General features: G+C 36.6%; 1 protein-coding gene across 3 annotated transcripts in view; it reads left to right on the forward strand.

Annotated features, from left to right (window-relative positions):
* The window catches only part of LOC146133036 (uncharacterized), a 104,025-nt gene that overhangs the window by 65,362 nt on the left and 17,351 nt on the right, over positions 1-21,312 (forward strand). For all 3 annotated transcript variants that reach the window (XM_083397309.1, XM_083397311.1, XM_083397310.1), the window contains exons 6-8: positions 2,012-2,156; positions 2,238-2,427; positions 13,446-13,676. In XM_083397309.1, coding sequence (XP_083253435.1) covers positions 2,012-2,156; positions 2,238-2,427; positions 13,446-13,676 — 566 coding nt within the window. The remainder of the gene's footprint in view (positions 1-2,011; positions 2,157-2,237; positions 2,428-13,445; positions 13,677-21,312) is intronic.

Genomic DNA, 21,312 nt, shown 5'->3' on the forward strand with positions numbered 1-21,312 from the left:
ACCGCCGTGAATTCGTGTTATTTTCCTAGTTTGATTTTGTTTGAAGCTTGTAACAAAACACACAGACTTTACTAAACAACAACAAAACGTAACGTCTATTAAAAAATCACGATGTTCCGCTTTAACATGTTGTATTATTGAAGCAAACCGTTATGTCTTCTTACTCATAAATATAATAGGGCTAGTTTCCTAAGTTAGTTAAAATATAGTGCAGGTTTTTTCAAGTCATATAGTTTAATAACTCAATTTTTTGTACTTAAAAATACAAATACAGCCTAGATTATTAACCTAAAAACATGTTTGATAACAAAGCCTAATCTTCATGGTTTAAGCCAGCGAGCCAAATATTTGACGAGATGGTGTTAAGAAATCGCGTTACAAAACGTTCGAAATTTCGAAAATTGAACGAAACGGCTTTAGTTTTGACGTCTGAATACAACGTTGTTTGTACGTGATTTAGGACGTTACAAAGTTGATTGCGTTGGGTTTCTTTCGCAGTATCAAGAAAATAATGTTTTTACGTCACTTGACGTTCTATATAGATTGCATTGCTGTTATTCGAAACCTAAAATATAACAGTATTAAAACGTTTAAAATGACGTTCAAAATGTTCTCAAAGAAGTTAGCTTCGACGTCAGAACCTAACGTTGTTTGTACTTTACGTATGACGTCTCCATTGCGTTTTTTTGCAACTTTGAGAAAAATGTTAACGAAACGTATAACATTACGTTCGAAGTGGCTAAACAAGCTTCGACGTGAGTAATCAACTTTGCGTGTACGTCAAGCAAGACGTTCTAAATTTGTTGCAAGGTTTGTAATAACGGTATTAAAATGTTCGAAATAACATTAGAAATAGTCTTAAACAAATTGGCTTCAAAGTCAGTAATTAACCTTGTTCGTACGTCACATTTAACGTTCTAATTAGGTTGACCAAAAAACGTTGAGGAATAGCATGATAAAACGCCTTATCTTACTGACACGCACAGATACTCTAATTTTGCTCAACCAGTTATTCTTTTCGAATGTTAATGTTACCTAAATAAAAGTAAGGAATTTACAAGACATTACTGTCATGTCTGTTTCAGTACTTCGGGTCATTTATGATATTCTTCAGAGGCAGGCTTAACCGACTTAACCGAAGTTGACTTACAATCTTAAAAAATATGAAACACAATATGAACGAACTAGCCGTATAAAATCAGTTAAAGAGTCGTATGCGCCTCGCGAGCCACGTGTTGGCCACCCCTGTTCTAGTATTACACAACAATACATAAAACAAATCACGATAAAACATTCAAACTGGTCTTACTGGATATTTACTTCATACTTAAGCCCATAAGTGTTTTGAGCGGTGTTTTATGGAACATTAGCTAAATAAATAGAATTTTTTACGGAACACGTTTTAGAAATTACTTGATGATGTGTCAATTGTCTTTCTTAAATAGAACCGGCCTTAACGCGACGAAAGTAAACTTAAATCACTTGTTTGAGTATTGTTTCGCACAGAACAAAAGGTATAATTTATCTTCTGACTGTTTTATGGGCCTCAAACTATTTATCTCTTTTGAATATTGAAAATGACGTTCCAAAGTCACTGAACTCTTTTAAAATAATGGCCAAATTTGCAGAGATCTAAATGCGTCGAAAAAACCTTTGAATACTATTGTTGAAGTTTAATATTTCTCCTTTCAAATAAAACGCTACATTAGACTTTTGTTTTTGTAGAATGTAGATCAAATCTATAGATATTCAATTACTTTCCGGTCATCTGTAGGCCTACATAAAATCCATCTGCTACATCTTAGTTAATCTAGCACTGCTAGTAGGATATGCCATTCCAGAAAATTCTTTATTCTTCAGCAACGCGAGGAACAGTTCTACATTATACGTCTGAACGAATGTGAAGTTTAGGCGCGAAAAAAAATTAAGATTTCTATTTTAGTAAGTTTTACTAAGAATTTAATCATAAAGCAGTCACTCCCCGCCCCAGCTAAAAAATTGTGCTTTACAGAACAAAAAAAGAGCTGCCATTTTGACCTCAACAAATCAGAAGTTGGTTCAGTAAACGGTGATTGTCTTCTGCCTTCCTTTTATCCGCCTTGCGATGTACCAAACAGATCTCGCGAAAAGGGGACGGGTTTAACAGCTAGAAAGAGGTAGGTTAAAATGATCGTTTCATTTACAATACTAAAGATGTCCGAGGGAAGGAACGCTAATTTTTTTTTTTGTGAATTTAGACTTGTTCTAACTACATTAAAAACATGGCTTCCTCTATCCTTCCATGACAAGGTTAAAGGTAAGAACGTTAATGTTCTGAGAGACACATATGGAAATCAAAGTATTGCAGAATTGTCAAAAGTTTGTTCTCCTTTAAGTGATGGGATGGTTGTTATTGAACAGACAATTGAAGTTGGCGACAGTTTTGAGGTAACATTTATTTTACTTACATCTATCTTACAAGTAAAAATATTTTGGAGAAGTGTTTATTGGTCGTTAAGTTCATTGTGGTCCAACTGCAGGCCCGCGGGCCAAAGTTGGCCCACGAGTTCCACTTTTTTGGCCCGCGAACTGAAAGTTGGCTTTGCTTCAATCTAGCAACATCACTTTAATTTCTGTTTCTTTGTTATTGTAATTGACAAAAAAACTTCGTAAATGATCCTTTGTGATTTCATAACTACCGTAGCTGAACAAAGGTGTACATTTCCTCAAGTTAGTATATATTTTCTTCAAGTTAATATTTACATTTTTTTTGCAATGATTCTAATGGTCATGTTTGGGTTTTACACCACTCCTACAGCGCCGTAGGCTACAAATTCCGTTTTTGCCAACTTTAACATAGAAACTGCCAAAAGTTTTGACGTTATGCGCAAATCTTGTTTTTCTAGTTTTGACTATGTTTTAGCCCAAAGTCTCTTTGAGTGCGATTGCAATTTTTCTAACTTTCAGACAGTGACGTGCGGTGAGGTTCCTAGATGGTGAGGCACAAATTTTTCGAGTCACGTTTTTTTTAACAACCACCAGACAAACACGGTATATTACTAATAAAAAAAAAAATTTGAACTTTTTTTGTTTAGGTTTTGCCATTGTATTAACTGCGTATCGAACACAAATCAATATGCTGGCAAACCGTTTCGAGAAGCAACTGACTGAGTTTTAGCGCAATACTCTATTCAGAGACCAAAAAGAAAATGACTATAAAGTAGTAAAACTACATTAATATAACAAACGTAATAATGACTACATCGTTTATGACGTAAAGGTACATGACAATTGAAGGTGTGCCACGCCTGTGATTGACTGTTGTGGTAGGCCACTGCTCACAAATGCTACAAAACAAATTTTTATTAAGGGTATACAATATTTATAACGTCCACTGCTTTCAGATAAACGATAAAAGTCATCCCCCGTTCAAACTATTTTTTATCCATATTTTATATATGACAACAGGCTAGCAACAAGGGAGTTCAAACATTTTTGCGCGAATCTATAATGTTTTTGCAATTTTGCCGTTGTTCTGTGTGTCGTCACATTTGAAACAAGATAACGCAAAGTTTAAATCAATGTGTCGAGCACGAGCAATTTATTGTGTGCCCAATGCGAAAAGCCTGAATTTACAGTATAGTGCCAATTCAACCAATTAAACTCAATTTTTTTCACGCTTCGCGCGACCGACAACAATCTTTGCTATTTTCAAGTTGTCTCAGTGATATTTAATTGAAAATGTCGAATTGCTTTTCGTAGGGGGGCGAAAGGCATAGGAAAATTACCAAAGGGGGGCGAGCCTGAAAAAAGGTTAAGAACCACTGCCATAGGCTATGTATAATTTGCCAGCAATAAGCCTAAGAATTGGTATTAAAAAACATTGGCCCGCAAGATAAAAAAATATTGTTTTTGGCCCGCGATGAAAAGAAGTTGGACCACGCTGGTTTAGTTTATGTCATGTAGTTTAAGTTCTCCGTAATTCTTATTTGAAAATTAGCTTTGTTTCCGTACAAACAGCTTAGAATCACAAATTTCTTAATTTAGTTTTTTATTTTCTTCTTACAGCATAGCACGTCATAATGTGGCATAATAAAACAACTATAACCTGTAAAATACACCAATTTACGTCGAACCCAGGCAAAATGTGAAACAGAAATCAAAACCTGGTATAACTTAAACGGCGATACCACAAAAATAGGTGTTTATTTGGTTTATTTTGGCAATGGTTTTAGTTATGTGGCGCCGTTCGGAAAAAAATATTTCGCTTATACGAACAACTTTTTGTCCGATTTAGCTTAAATCGGAGTGCAATTTCGTCCGATTTATGTTAAATACACAACAGTTAAAATGGACAAATTAACAAAATTACTTTCCGATTTATGATCACACAGCATCTAAATCGAAATGTAATGTTGTCTGATTTAGGTTAAATCATAAAATAGTCTGTCCCTTTAAATTAAATCGGAAACAATTTTATTCCGATATAACTTTACCGGCAGTGGTTTTTAGGAGCATCAAAATTAGTCATATTTAATTTCTACCATAAGTTTAAATAAAACTGGTTTGTGTTTAGCCGTGTTCAACATATTCAATAGAAGATTGACTTTATTACGCAAAATTTCAGCAATCCACCCTTTTTTTTTAAATACAGAGGCTATTATTACTAGATCCAAACGCCCTAACATTTTTGATAAATAGTTTTCTTAAGATTTCTCAGACTAGCAGAGCTGCTTAACAGTAAGAAAAGTTATATTTAAATATGTTGCAGTATAGTTTTTTGGGGTTTGCTTTTACTGGCTACAAGTTTGTTGTTTAGTTGCAATCAGTGTTTTTTATTTTCAAATTTCTTTAAAAAGTCCATGTGTTTTAGTGTGTATGATAAGAATTTATTTTAGAAATAAGTATATGAGGTCACTTTGAATACCAGTTACAAAAACGATAAAAAATATAATATAAAATTGCTTATATAGTAAAGGAAGTTGGAAGATGATTCTTTTTGTTTTTGGTTTGTGAGCCGTTAGTTTAATTACGGTAAGTTTATTCTTTGACAGACTATAAGATTTGCACAGATTTGAGTTATTGCTGGTTGTGATATTTGCTAAATAGACCACATTGTTACAGCACCAAGCTCATTAACAGTTTTTTTTACTGGTTTATGAAACGAAACCATTTTTATTTCAAATCCGTATGGTTATGACGAAGAAAAAAAACTACTAATGACACGTCAGCAAAACATGCGCCTCTAAACATAAACCATCTTCAATATAGCCATAAAAGAAAATGGACTAATTTTGATACGGCCTGTAAACCACTTTGGTCTGCCACTTGGTTGTGATTCAGCTAAGAAAGTAGTAATTTACCATTTTTGCTCACATAAAGTTAGTTGGAATAATATTCGATTGTGTGCTAAATTAATTTTATATCAACAGATTTGCTGTGCCGGCTTATCTCACAAAACATACCGCGCTTTATAGATAATCAAATTAGGAGGTCTATGTACCAAATTTGACATAACAAGTTACCAAAAAAAATTCGGGCTCGCCAGGTTCGCCGCGACGTTTTTAGAGGTTTTCAAGTGCGCCCTGGACTAAAAAAGATTAGGAAACACTACCATAGACCTGACACTACCATATAGTCCCAGGTCTATCAAAACCTTAATCCGGTCTGATATCGATCATGAGTATGTGAACCCTATGTTTGTGCTTCGTTCGTAATGTTTCCTAAATTAAAGCATAGCTAATTGAAACCAAATAGATGCAAATATTTTCGAGCTTTCTCGATTTGGAATCTGCTTTGGCATTTTTATGTTGTCTCACTCATAGAGTTGTTATATAAATCATCCACCGTAAAAGCGTGATTGAATCCACCACCATATGCCATCAAACCTTTACATTTTACAGTTAGCGACCTATCGGCTTTCGTTTAGTATTGTCCATGTGCACGCCGGACTCGGAACTCGATTAGTATTACGTAGTATTACTCGGGTCCCGAGTCCGACTCCGACCCCACAGTTTAGAAGGACGTCTCTTTTACTTACACCAGGGTGGTCCAAACCCAGGCCCGCGGGCCACATGTTTAATGCTTTAATCAAGCAAATATAAGTTACGAACAGCTAGCACAGTGTTTCCCAACCTTTTTGTACACTAGTGCCCCCTTGAGCTCAATATTATTTCATATCACCCCCTCATCTTGCTTTGCAGTAAAGCAGGGGTTCCCAACCGGGGATACTCGTACCCCTTGGGGGTACGAGATTGAACATCAAGGGGTGCGAAGTTCCTTGAGCCACTGAGCAGTTTTATAAACAGATTTCACTGTACAGTTTTATTTTACGCCATTTAGCGATTTTTGTGTGAAATAACCGTTTAACGCAGTGGTCGGCAAACTGTGGGCCGCAGAGCCTTTTTAAAACACTTTTTGCGCGAATCGATCAAGTCTTTGTAATTTACCGATAGCCTAGTATGTAGTACCTGTCTGACCTAAATTTTAACAAGATAACCAACGAACGGTTCGTTTAGCCCGCGAACGTTTTACATGTTTTTAACCTTACAGTTATGGGGTCAATGGCTCTCACAACTAGGGATGTTCAAAGTAGAATGTCGGATCTTAAGATTCGAATCCAAACTGGATTCCTATCCAATTGTGTCGTTTATATCGGGTAATTGGAACCGATATAATTTATTTGTTTTACCGCGGAAGGCTGATCTTGGTAGCGGTGGTGAAACAATTGTAGCGCTTGCTTTAACCATGTAGTGCGGCGTCAGCGTTTTTCAAACTTACTTTACGAATAGCCTTCGCCTAATAATTAAATCAAGTGTTGTTGGCGACAACTAACGTGTAATGCCAGGTGCACACATCTAGCGATTTCCTAGGACGAACTCGTGGGAAACTATGGAACCGAAATGAGGATTAGCGCGCAGTGCGATGCGTTTATTAGGTTTAGATTTGGCAAAACTTTTAATTCAATCGAAATGGGCTTATATGCACTTAAAATAATCACATATTATTATAAACACAGGCTTTAAAGTCCTTGAACAAAAAAAAATGGATTTTATTAGTAATGCGGCACAATATACCATGATATACATAGCGCCTTTAATATTAACGGATTTACTTCAAAGGGACCAAAACACAATAAAGACAGATAGAAGTTCGCGCGAAGCGCGAAAAATTGTATGTGCATAGAAACTTGCCAAAAAAAATATTTTTTATGGTGCATGGCCAGGTGCCCCCTCTGGATCCACACCCCTGCTCGCATTGCTTTTAGCCAATTTGATGACCAGCAACGGTAGACGGATCTCTGGCTGGCCTATAACATAAAAACCGTCGAAGTTTAGACCCGTCTCGCAGTTCCAATTTCAGCACAGTGGCGTTGGACAAAAAGTGTGAACTTTTTTTGTTTATGTATAAACTGCCGTATCGAACACAAATAAATATGCTAGCAAATCGTTTTAAGTCGCAACTGACTGAGTGTTTTAACGAAATACTCAAAAACCATTTAAAGAGCAAAAACAAATTGACTCACAAATAGTAAAATCACATTAATAAGTATAGCAAACGTAATAACTAAATCGTTTGTGACGTAACAATTAAAGGTGTAGCATGCCTGTAATCGACTTGTGTGGTACAGTACTACTGGAGTTCGGACTATACAAAACAAATTATTAAGAGTAGAATATATATAAATTTTTTGGGGGGGGGCATGGCCCCTGTGCCCCCCTGGCTACGCCTATGTTTCAGCATGAGGTTAAACGCAGGTTTGTATCAAAGTATGGTCGCCAGCTATACTGTCTGGTTTATGATTTAATATTTTTTTGTTTTTTGGTATTAACAAAATGCAGACACGTACGGCCGCCAACACATATAAAAAATACGTGTTAACGGCCGCACAATTATTCATCGACGGCCGCAGGTTGGACACCCCACAGACAGTTTTAGAGCAACGGTGTCCAACCTGCGGCCGTCGATGAATAATTGTGCGGCCGTTAACACGTATTTTAATAAGAATGTGTTGGCGGCCGTGACCGTGCTGGCATGCGTTAATGGTTGATATGCTAAATGCAGATTATACTCTTTTTTTTACTTTAGGGAGTGCAGTTAAATCAGTGAGCTAAGCTCTTTCGCTACATTCTCAGTGAACAGATTTCTTATGTGCGCTAAAAAAACTTGATTTCATTGATTGATTGATGCACAAATAAATTAGTGTATGACAGGGGTAGGCAACCTACGGACCGCGGACCGGATCGGCTCGCCAATGTAATTTATCCGGCCCGCAGCCTCTTTGGACAAACTATTGATACGGGTCCATTACAAATACTTTTTAACTATTTTAACTGGGCAAGGGCGTAAAATTTTTCGCGCGAATGATATTTCTACGTCCGATTCGTCTGCGTTTTGAGCCTGTCTTTTGAACTAGATCAGCGCTTCTTTACCGTTAAACAATGGAAGGCTGACAAGTGGGGTGCTGACAAAAGGAAACCGTATTCAAAAATATTGGGCATATATTTTGAATTTTTTTTGAATTTTTGTCAATGTAATAAAAACTTGCACGAAACCCCAAAATTTCGGTTTAAATATCATGTCGAGTACATCGATCAAACCTATCTTGCATGTTGCGCCACATATCAGTGGTCAATAAATGGCCGATCCTAATTGCGGAAAATGGTGCAAACCCATTTAAGACCACCCTTTATGGGGTCACCATGTCATGTTTAAATATTATTTCGAGTACATCAGTGAAACTGGGTGGAAAGTAACTTTATATCCTACTGTAACAGGAATGGTAATTCTTAAGTTGAGGTTTTGGTGCAAAGTACATTTAGAAACGGGTCAAATGTAGCACAGGTACCTTCTCATCAATACCGATTGAGGGCGCTATGTTTATTTTTGTATTAATTCAGATTTCCCCATAAACTGGAATGTGGTTGTTTTTTGCCGTTCTTTTGATGAAAAATGTTTTAAGAACGATTGCACATATATACCTTTATTGTCATGGTAAAGAAAGATGAATGAAATGCTAATGAAGAAGAAATCTGTCTGATCAAAATGCCGTGATATAACATAATTTGCCGATGCTGTCGATCTACTCGACCTTTTTGGCTTTGAAATTTATTATTAAGCTACACTACAGATCCGTGCATAGTGTACCTAACATAATTTTATTTAAACATTACATTTCAATGAAGAGCGCATAGCGCGAACAAAAGTCGCTCCCGAGTTGACCATCCAGAATGGCATTTTGAGAAATTCTTTTGTACCGCAGTGCGTAACGAAAGCCGTCTGGTGAATGTCCAGCAACGGGTATCTGTCAGTACCCCTTCGTAAGATCCGGTTTAGTAAAATATTTGCCGAAAGACAGTCTTTGGAACACCTCTTCGGCTGTTGGTATCGGTTCCGGATCGAACAGGGATATCTTGTTCAACTTTAGTCGATACAAATGACATTAGAACAGGGGCGGGCAACATACGGGCCGCGGGCCGGGCCTGGTCCGCTACGGTATTTTGAACAGCCCACAGACAGTTTCCGGTCTTACATAATAATGTGGCCCGCGGCCACGTTCTGCCACAATCCCCCACTAGTTGCTTACTACGTCAATTTATAGTGATTGTTAGTTATTGTTATATTTAGAATTTACAGTAAATATTTTCCCATGGATTTGCCAAGAAACGTAAGTTTGACAAGGAGTGTCGCGAACTTAAGGATTGGACGCCGAGTACTTTTTCACTCAAGTCGGCAAGAATCATAATTTTCCTTCGAATTACAATATCAGCCTGAATTTGAATGGTGAAAAACAAAAGATTCTGGTTGCACGTCAATGATACAGAATGTTTGGATGTATAATACTGATGATGCTTTTAGTAGCGAAATATATTTATCTTATAACACCCAAACAAACTGATTTTCATAATAAATTTCAAAGCCAAAAAGGTCGAGTGGATCGACAGCATCTTGATTAAGACGTTTCGATACGAACTTGTATCATCTTCAGTTAGTGTGACTCAAGATGCTGTCGATCTACTCGACCTTTTTGGCTTTGAAATTTATTATTAAGCTACATTACAGATCCGTGCATAGTGTACCCAAACTGATTTTCGGTTTACTAAGTTTTGTACTTAGTTTAATATTTAAGTCGGGAAGGATGCAGTATGTTTGACGTGCAATGAAAGTGTTGCCGTGTTAAAAGAGTACAACATTAGCCGCCATGGACCATTCCACTGGAGAAGCAACTTGTTCAGCAGCAGTAGAGCTTTATCGCCGACTTCCCTACGCCGTGGTTTGGCCTTTTTGTTATAATACCTCTTGTATCTCTCTCTTGAGCTCTTCTTTGGCCAGTGATAGAGTCGTCTCAATCTTTTTATTAGATCGATAACATACTGGTAGCTTGACCCCACTTCGGTACCCGTGTCTGCTGTCTGGGTTAGTCCACATTTCCTTAAGTACGGTATTTTGACCGCGAATCGTCCTCCTGTAAAGTAGTTCAAAGGGTATATCCCATTGATTTTGAGGAACTTCGCGATATGCAAACAATAAAGCACCTATGAATCTGTTCCATTGTTTTGGCTGGTCACAACACAGCCTTTTGAGCATTTTCTTTACAGTCACGTAAATTTTTTCTGCAATCCGTTACATATAGGGTGATAGTGACCTGTCGTCAGATGCCTAATCTTTAGAAGGCGGTTCACTTCTTGCACACACTTCGAAACAAATTGAGTCCCTAAGTCTCTCAACACGAAGGAATTCCTAATCGACTGTACATGTCGACCAGTGCCTCTGTCACGGTTTCAGCCGTTTATATTCCTTAGCGCATTCGCCTCCGGATACCGCGTCGCTTAATCCACTAACGTAAGTATGTATCTGTGTCCCTCTTCACTGGGAGGATGAATAGGGCCTATGAGATCCACAGCAACTCGCCGTATGCAGAGGGACCGTCATCATACTGCCTTTGTCCACCGTCCTCTGACAAATGTCGCACTATCGACAAAATCGCTTTACGTCCTCACGCATGTTAGACCAAAAGAAGTTCGTCCAAATCCTGTCAGGTGTTTTTTAATACCCATATGTCCGGTCATAATGGAATCATGGACAACCTTAATAACGCTTTCTTTTAGCTTATACTTGGCACAACAAGTCGTTTTATCCATTCTTCTCTGCTGTGTTTCTGGTGTTGAAATATTCGTATAGCATTCCGTCTTCCTCCACAAATTTGGTTACTTGTTCCCTCCTAACCACTACGTGCCTCCTTTAGTTTAACAATTTACGTGTCTTCTATCTGTGAACTTTCGAATTCCGCCTTTTCCGCCACAGGCCATTCGTCACATTTTGGCACCACCAGCGGTTTCTCTTTATATTTCTTATGTCTCTTCGGTAGACGCGTTTGGACAGCATTCGCCTTTTCCACAATGGATCGGGATCTTTCGCTCCTCTAGCGCCCCGAATAATTCCGAATCTCATGCAAGAGATTGAGTAGACATGGAGCTTCTACCTCGCCTGTCCAAAATGGTGTATTGACCTTTATCTTTGCTACCTCGGCAGACACTACAGAGCTCTTGGCTAGCTTGATGAGGCCTGGCCTGTCAATAATTTGAGCACCTCAAATAAATATATCAATCAGAACGCCTGTGCAACCGGTGTCTCTCAATACAGTCACCGTTTTACCGCCAACTAAACCTTTCGACAAACGCAAGTTATATCCGTGATCCAACATTCTTCGGTGCGCATGAGGTAGAGTTTGAGATTCTTGTCGACCTTGGCGGCATTGCGGTAGAATTGCAATCCTTGGCTAGATATCCCGTCTTATCGCATATAAAGCACCTTTTCTTGGGTCTGTTGTCAGCATTATACCACTAAACATTTAGGTAACTGTTAAAATATTAAAACTTCCTGACTGTTCCTTAGTGTAGTTCGCGTTATAGCTTGTAAATTTTTAGTTTTTAGAATTAGAATAGAATGTGACCTGCTCACATATTATAATAGAATGTGACCTGCTAACAAAATAAAACTACAAAATGTGGTTTGGATGCTGTTGCGGAAAGTGTACAACTTTGTGTGAAAGTTAATTGCACTGAGCGCTGCAATTTTTTTGTTCTGGAACTGCTTTCGAATAGCTATACTTATGGCCATGTAAAGAAAGCATATTAAAAATGTCCGTTTGATCTTTTTCGCTCATTTGAAATGTAATTGTTTTATATTCAATTTCAATGTTCATGTGAGTTGTAAAAAAAAAAAAAAATTTCTCTCTGCGCAGCTAAAAAGTAGTTTTTTTACCGCGAACATCTCGATCTAAATAAGTGTCCATAGCTGAGAAAATTAGTCGCTTTTAAGGTGGCATTCAACGTACGTGTGTGAGCAATTTTTTTGTGGTAGTCACTAACACAGTGGTAGGCCAACTGTTGACCGCGAGTTATTTTTGAATAGCTTGGTGTTATCATGTACCGTAGTTGTTGGCCGCATGATAGCCGTACATTCATTGCACTTTATTTTAACAATTGGTGTGGCATATAATGTTTTAAATTGACATAGCTTGGAATGACCCATGTGCCAAGTGTGGTCTTGTGAGCCTGTAAAACTATATTTCTTGCCAACTTTAACATGTTAACGCAAATTTTTATTGTATTTTATATTATAGCATGGCAATAGACAGTGTTTTGGCCATTGAGCGCCGTAGAATATTTCACCTTAAAACCAAATATCCCCCTGAATCCGCCATTGATTTTCCTAGTGGTTTTACGTAGTGGGCCTTTAAGTACCGGTAGCTCTGAAAAGACTAATTTGGGCCGCAACAAAAAGTTTGCCGACCACTGCACTAACAGGAAGACGACGAGATATACAAGTGGCCCGTGGTCCAATCCGAATACACATATTTGGCCCGGCAGTATGAAAGGTTGCACGCCCCTGCTCTAAATAGTCAAACATTTTGTACTCGACATGCTATTTAAATCTCTGCTAGCTCCCGGACTAAATGTTCAGCGAGGTTACGCACAGCGTAATTGTTAAGTAATAGTAACTGGAATATTAATATTCATATGTCAAAATTTTTACACATTACTCAAAGCAACCTAAGCTAGCCAGCAATTAGACTTAAAAAAAAATAAAAATAAAAATATTAATATTCATATTTATGAATATTAATATTCAGTAATATTCGGCCCTTAAATTAAAATGTGCCCTAAGTGACTTACATAGGGTGATAGCTACGAGTCTACTTTTCAAAATGAGATATGACTTGACCGCCAATTATTTGGGGGATAAGTTATTAATATTCCGTCAAAAATTCATAAACGTCGATAATTTCAAATCGGACAAAAAAGCAAAAGTCCCATAACTCGAGAAATAAAGAAGATTTTCGGTCAAATTTTTTACATATCACTCAAAGCAACCTAACTTAGCCAGCAATCAGACTTAAAAAAAAAAAAATTCTATTTCTGAAATTAAGTTTTTAACTAAAGTTTTTTTAACGATATTTGTAGGTGGAAGTATCTAGAACCGATCATCGAAAAGAATTGCTACTAGTTGCAGTAAGGAAGACAAACCTCAACACAGAAATTTTGTCATCTACTAGTCGAAATATCTCCCAACTTTCGAGAAATCGTCAAGAATTTGATGCAAATTTTTCTACCACAAATGACGGCTGGATATATTCAAGCGAAATTCACAATGTTAGACAAGGAGATTGCATACGATTTACATTTGATGCATTGGTGAGAACAATATTTTTTTCAATTAATTTTTTTTTGCATTTAAGTTTATTCTGCATTTAAGTTTATTCTGTATTAAACAAATGAAACCCACCATTTTACATTTTTACAAAAACATAAAACTTTGTCTTACGTGTGATGGTGTCGCAAACAATTTCGGGACACGATCCCCAAAGTAGCAACTAAGTTGGACAAAATATTGGACAGAAAAATATTCTATAACTGAGTTATTTGATAATATATAGTTAGTCTTATAGGAAGTGTGGTTGTTTTTTGAGCTTTTATCAGTGCATTGATTCAAGCAATGCTTGTTGTAAGAAGTTATTGTCTTTCCTTGTCAGCCACTTGTTTTTGATGTTTTACTGACGACCGGTACAACTCATCAGTTCGGCTTTATGCAAAACTCTTGAGAAGGCATATAAATAAGACAAACAGATATATAAGCCCCAAAGAAAAAAAGACGCTGAATCGCTGGGTATTATTTTAGAAAATTTAAAGGAAACAGTTTAGTTGAAATATAAGTTCAAATTACTTGCAAACATTTGCAAAGACCTAGAAAATATATTTTAAATACTGGAATAATGGCAAATCAGCTCCAAAAAAACAGTGACAATTTCAGCTTTTTTTAATCTTATGAACGATTTTCGGCCATTTAACAGGTCTTTGCCAATTAAAAAAAATTATCGCCCTGCTTATAGGGAATCATTAAATTGCCTCATGCAAGAAATAGAATATCAAATGCCGTAATGGTTTGAAACAAGTTAATATATATAAACCATTAAATAAAGAACAACGAAAATTCGATCACAGTAAATCGTCAAAATAACAATCTCACCCGTAATAATTGGGTATGGAACAATAGGGTACCGCCATTTAGGCGCCGTGGTTTAAATGTTGCTGTTTGGGCATCGAACTGTTTGCTCTTGTGAAGTGTGGAAAATGGGTGGGAAAAATAATGACAAACGAAACTGTTTAATCCAGGGGTTGCCAACCTTTGATACAACGTGGCCCCCTTCGAAAATTTTGATAAATCAATGGCCCCCCTATTTCCTTCAACGTTTTAAAAAATTAAAAAAAAAACATTTCAATTAAACAACTGGTTTTTAAACTCAACCGGCAATTAGATTGATAAAATGATATAAATACAACACACAATAAACATGATAGTCCATTAATTAGTTATTACTAGGGCGATTATTTTTTGACCTAAAAAATAGGAAATTTTGACCTGAAAAATTAAAATTTTGACAAATTTTGACCTAAACAACTAAACAACGAATTTCAAAAAGCTGACTATAGTTTTTTTTAAATTTTGTAAACGGTTTATTTGCATTTTTATTGAAATTTTTTTAACTAATTTGGACCTAACGTGTAAATTTGACAAAATTTTGACTTTTTTTGACAAGCCAAAAAATAATCGGCCTATAGTTATTACATATTCAGTTAATGTGATGGTTGAGCTTGTTTTTGCTATGACAATGTCTTAATTGTTTAGTAGTGGAAAGAGCCAGCCGCGTGTCATATTGAATATCAAAGACAACAGCAATGGCATAACAATTTCAAGCTTAGGGTACGAATTGCTAAGGTTTGCCCAAAATGTGCTAAAACTATGCTTCTCAAAGCTCAATCGGGTTACCGTCTCTTTTTGCGGCTTCAAGAGTTTATTAAATTTTAATTTAGTTCTTTTGTTATAGTGGAGTAGACTTAGAGATACAAAACTAAAAAAATATTATTTTATAGTTTTTTCATGGCCCCCTTGAAAAAGCCAAATGACCCCTTAGGGTGCCATGGCCCACAGGTTGGGAACCCCTAGTTTAAGCTCTGGATTTTTCAGGCAAGATTAGGCATGCCCAAGACACAACAACGTTAAACACTCAAATAACCCTGTTTTTACAAATTGTTTGCTCTAGAAAATGTTTACCAGGCTAAAGCGTGTATACTTATACCACTGTTTTTTACTTAACGGTTGAGTCCTACTTCACTTAAAAAATATAGTAGTGTAGCAAAAATAAAGACAAAACAAAATAGTAGTGTAATATTCCAAGGCACTATTGGGCATTTAACTTGCGTTTGATTTGTACCGATGTTTTTCACTGCATGGCTGGGCAAATAGGATAGTGACAGAGTGCCGCAATATACGTTTTTATACTTGTGTAGTAATACAGCAGCTGTTTTTTTCGGTTTAAAGTGTTTAAAAACACTATTTAACAAAAACGCAGAAATTAAAAAGTTTATAATTGATATGTAGCCTATAGTGTTTAAAAACAAATTGACAGCTACGATTCATCATTAAAAATATGTTTTAAAATTATCACAAAACAATATTTTTGAGAAAGAAAAACAGTGGGCAACAAACAAGTGACTCGCTATTGTTATCAGTATCTTCTTCAAAACGATTATTATATGGATATATTTTGGAACACTATATACGGATCTGTTCATAAGTTTAATGGTGAAAATAACGATCCAAATAGACGTAAAAAGCGACATGCTTTATTATTCAAACGTTTCGGCAAATGCTCATGCCATCATCAGTGATATGAAGGCCACATATATATACTAGATAGAAATTCTTAGCCACACGAACTTTTTAAATTAAGTGCAATGAATGTACGGCTATCACGCGGCTGTACATGTTAACACTTAGCTAATCAAAAGTTACTCGCGATCCACTAAAAAGTGCTCTGCGGCCCACAGTTGGATTGAAATATTTAGTGCGAGCTTTTTACCACCATGTACAATTTTACCTTAAAAATATATTTAAAATGTTCTCATTTTTTTATACATCCTTTAATATCTAAAATTTTCTTTATTTTAGATAAGATTGTTCTAGAAAGTTATTGAAAAACATTAATTATCAAAAAACCTCGATTTTCTTTTTTTTTTATGAAAAAAACTAGAAACCTAGATAATCACGAAAAATACCTAGATCTAAGTAAATGAAATCAGCGCTGGCATACCAACTCGTATTAAGTTAAAGAAAAGCATACATTGGAATTGGAATAGTAATTTATTATTTCGAAAAACAATCAGAAACAAAGACAAAATATTGATTCCACAATAACATACTTTTTGCGTTGAACTGGTTGAAAACCACACGGTTTGAAGAAGTCGGTTTTACAAGTGTTGTTTTCTAAAACTTTTCTGGCAAAACCACAACGTTTGGTGATGCACTGCGTAATTTATTTGTCGTTTGCTACAACCTTTTTTCAGCACTTTTTATTTAAAGTTTATTCTAGCCGATCTAGCGAAACCCAAAATCAATACCAGAAATATTTCACTCGTCGGTTTCTGTCTGCTATAACTGGCTCAACCCTGGGATGCAGTCTACCTTTCCAACTGACACAAAATCTCTCTACAGCGCTCATCTCACTGCATTAGCACGTCTGACGACAGGCGTCCCTGGCTACGCCTATGGCAGCCACACACATCCACTCCACCAAGAAGTCAATGTACACGCACTATGCCAGGGGTCCGCAAATACTTTTTGGCGCGACCCAAAATTACTTCTACCGAGGTCTCGCGACCCAAATACGAGTTGTTTTTAATAAAATAGCTGTGCTAAAAACACAGTAACTTATTGTGTTTCTATTTATTAGTATTTCGTTTTGTTCATTTTAAAAGAGAAAGGGTTCTGTAACACAACCGAAAAGAAGCCTTAAGTTTTAGTACTTGTGATTTCTCATTCGGATGACAAATATGATTTAGCAACCAATATGTGTTCTTGGAGTTGCAGCCCCACCAACCCCGCCATAACCCCTTTACCCCCCTCCGCTACTGAGCTTTCTTAGTGCAATAATTACTGGCAAGGTGTGTAATGATTTATTTTTTAGCGCGCCTCACTAAAATTGCCCGACGTCTCGCAATCGCTTTAGGAAACTCAACAATATAAGCTTAACATTATAAGGCGCGGATCTAAGGAATTTTCAGGGGTCAATATACATTTTAAAAGAGAGGTCGGCAACCTTTACCCAGTGGCGTAGCCAGCCGAAAATTTTGGGTGGGGCAAAAAATTTGGACTTTTTTGTTTAGCTTTTGTCATTGTATTAACTCCTGTAACGAACACAAAAACAATGCTAGCAAACCTTTTCGAGCAGCAACTGAATGAGTGTTAAACGCAATACCCAAAACCAATAAAAGAGCAAAAACTGTCTAAAAGTAGTAAAACTACATTAATGTATAGCAAACGTAATATTAACTATATCGTTTGTGACGTAACAATGCATGACAATTATAGGTGTTGTATGTCTGTGATCGAATGTTATGGCAGACTTGGACAACTAGATTTATTTTAGCTTTTTAAAATTAGATTAGAATTAAAATTAGAGCATTTTAGTTTTTCTAAATTAGATTAGAATTAGAATTAGATTGTTTTAGGTTTTTTAAAATTAGATTAGAATTAAAATTGCCGAAATCTTCAAAAAAAAAATTTCAACTAGAATTTGAACTAGAATCACATACAACCAACTTTATTTAATCGCAAAGTATTCTTATAAGAACGTGAATGGTAAATATGTGTGTGCTAATTTTTAAGCCTTTTTATGCTTTTTAGACTGTAAAAATTACATACAAGTCGTTCCAACCAAAAAGTTTTAATTAAAATTCTGTGTTTTAACTGAGTCACTAAAAATGCCGTTGGACAAAGCAGCAGTTTTGGAAAAATCCGAGTTAGATTAGAACTAGAATTAGAACACAGGGGCAAATCATAAATTAGATTAGAATTAGAATTAGCCGCATTTTGCTCTAATTCAATGAATTAGAAAACTAGAATTATCTAGTTGTCCAAGTCTGTGTTATGGTACTGCTCATAAATGCTAAAAAAAAAAAATTATTAGGAATAATTTTTTATAAATTTTGGAGGGGGGCCATGGCCCCTCAGGCCCCCCCTGGCTGCGCCTATGCCTTTACCAAGTCGCGGGCTAAACCAAACTCAACACGTTCCCGGCGGGCTATACCAAATTTCCACTAACAATTTTGTTTTAAAAACGTGTGGCCTTTGCGCACTGTAATATAATAACTCCTAATCAGGGATGGACCTAAATGTTTGATCCAGTAAAATGAGCCAGTCTACTACAAAACGAAGCAGCGCGCAGCGCAAAAAATGCGTTTGTTTGGTTTTAATTGGCAATTACCTTTTAATTTACAAGGAGACGTGACGCAGTTGGCACACACAAAATAAAATATGAACATATTTCTTATATCCTTTAATTTAATGTTTATCATAAAAGAATAAAATTGAATTTTAGAGGGTTTCAAGCTACGAAAACTTTTCTACTTTAGTTGTCATGCGCACGTCAACTTTGGTCTGAGAAGACTCCATCAAAACGCAAATATAAAGTCAAATTAGATACGCGCGGGGCGGAAAAATTTTGGGCAATTTCGTATAGTTAAAACAGTTCAAAATATTGGGCATGGTCTTGCGTACAGTTTGTAGAGAGGTTGCGGGCCGGATCATTTTCACTGGAGGGCCTTTAAAACACGATGTAATGTAACTAAAGTAAACCAAAACGTGACATCTTAACACAAGGACCTTACACACCCTGTTTTGTCCAGCCTAACTCAATGTGCCAATTGCAACCAGATTGCCTGCATCTGGTTTTAGTTAGCAAAACTTTTCATTTAAAAATATGGTCGACGCTTGAACACACAAAAAATAATGTTTCCGCAAACATAAATATTCGCGTAAAGCGTCTTATAATAGCTCGTTTATATCGTTAAAGTTCGTGAAAAACTGCATAACCTGGTTAAGCAGTTTATGTTAGCAAGAATTTTAATACTGATTGAGACAAAAATGCTCATTACATATCGCGTTAAGAAAAAAAATTCGTTATCTGATAAGTTTGCATATTTTAACTTTAAGAGCACTACGTGCTCAGGACGCTTTGGTTAAAGAAAACAGGCTAAAAAGTCGTGAAAGAGAGTTTTTTAAAACACGTACTAGGAAGTAAACCCAGATTCCGGGTAGGACGCAAAACATGTTTTGGTAGGACGCAAATCATGCTTTGACCGGACGCCATACCTGGTTTGAAAGGATATCCATACAAGGACGGAACATGCGTCCGCTTTCAGCGCATTAGTGGCCAGTAAAATTCCATTACATGCTAAACCCAAAGTAGAAAATTATGTCACAAAAGGATGCATCGAATAATGTACGTACATACGCGCCGAACTTTCGAAATTCCAGGGCGTTTTTTTTAAACCAATACGAAATGCTTATTTTGCACAACGTAACAGCCTTAACAGTGTCATCTTGTGGCTTTCGCAACCTTCTTACAACCAGTTGTTCTTTTACGAAAAAAGACTCCGCGGTCGGCGTTTAAAAAAAGGTTTGTTGTCCGTCTGTGGCGATCTACTCTGCTCTTCGTAAAGAAACGGCCCTCTGCGCTTGTGTCCTGTCAGTCGCTGAATATTTAAATTTCTCTTTAAAAGTAAACTTTATTAGACACGTAAACACAGTGTTTCTGCCGATGGATAGTATCGCGTCTTCCCCTAGAAACAACTGAATTTTCTTTTTTTAATTAACGAATAAAAACGCCAACGAATAACAACAGCCAAAAACACGATATTAAAAGTTACAGCATTTCTGATCTAGCAAACGTGTTTTGGCGAACTGCACTTCGGTTAATCCACTCGTCGATAATTAAACACATTAATTTTGTCCACACGTTCCTTGTAAACGTTTAACATGCAGACGTGATTCAGCCGCTGTTGGTCCAACATTAAGCGAAGAAAAGTCTTTACCCTTCCAGGAACCCTGAACATTCGTTCCGCCTCACAGCTTATGAAAGGCAGAGTCAAATATATTCGCAACAAGTACGATAAATTTGGCAGTAGAATAGATAATGTGTTATCCTTTGCAAATAAATCCTGAATGTTCTCCATTGAGCTACATTTTAAACATTTGCTTGCAGCCAAGGCTCGCATTTGCTCAATCTCGTATGACAGCGAATTTGATTTTATATCTTCCGAATAAAACCTTTCTACAGGTTTGTTTTTATGTGTCACTGTAACCGCTTTAAAGGAAAACATTTTCGACATGAGACATCATTTCCAAATCCTTCTTAGGATAACGCGAAATTAAAGACAAACAACAAGACGAAAGCACATGCACATATAAAGACTTGTAATATTGTAAAGTAGTACTGCTGGCATCTTAATCTATCAGTCTTGATCGCGAACCAGAACGTCGTGGAAGTACTGGAAGTTCTATTCCAATCGAAATAGATACAGATTCACACGCACGAAACTCGCCAGCTGTTGTCTCAGCGCACATAGCAGAGATCATACAAATTACACTTTCTAGCATAGACCGAAAGCGGCCAACCGTCATTGTCTGTTTCTGAACCTCAGTGTCCAGCGGATTAACAAGCATTAACAGTTTATGGAGAACACGTAACATGAAATAAGTAGTAAATTTCTCCATTGAAGCAAGGTGTGAGCGTGCCGTATTTCTCGCCGGTAAATCGATCTCAATGTCATCAGATACATTAACAAGCCAATTAAGGATAGTTTCATACTGCTCGAGAAATACTTTTATAGCTGGATAACGTAAAACCCAACGCGTTGGACACATTGGCCTCAACGATTTTCCAATTGAGCCTTCACTTCCAAGAGAGAACTTTTGGAACATGGTTTTTCG

Source organism: Ascidiella aspersa, chromosome 9, assembly GCF_963924565.1.
Source record: "Ascidiella aspersa chromosome 9, kaAscAspe10.2, whole genome shotgun sequence".
Classification (NCBI taxonomy): Eukaryota; Metazoa; Chordata; class Ascidiacea; order Phlebobranchia; family Ascidiidae; genus Ascidiella; species Ascidiella aspersa.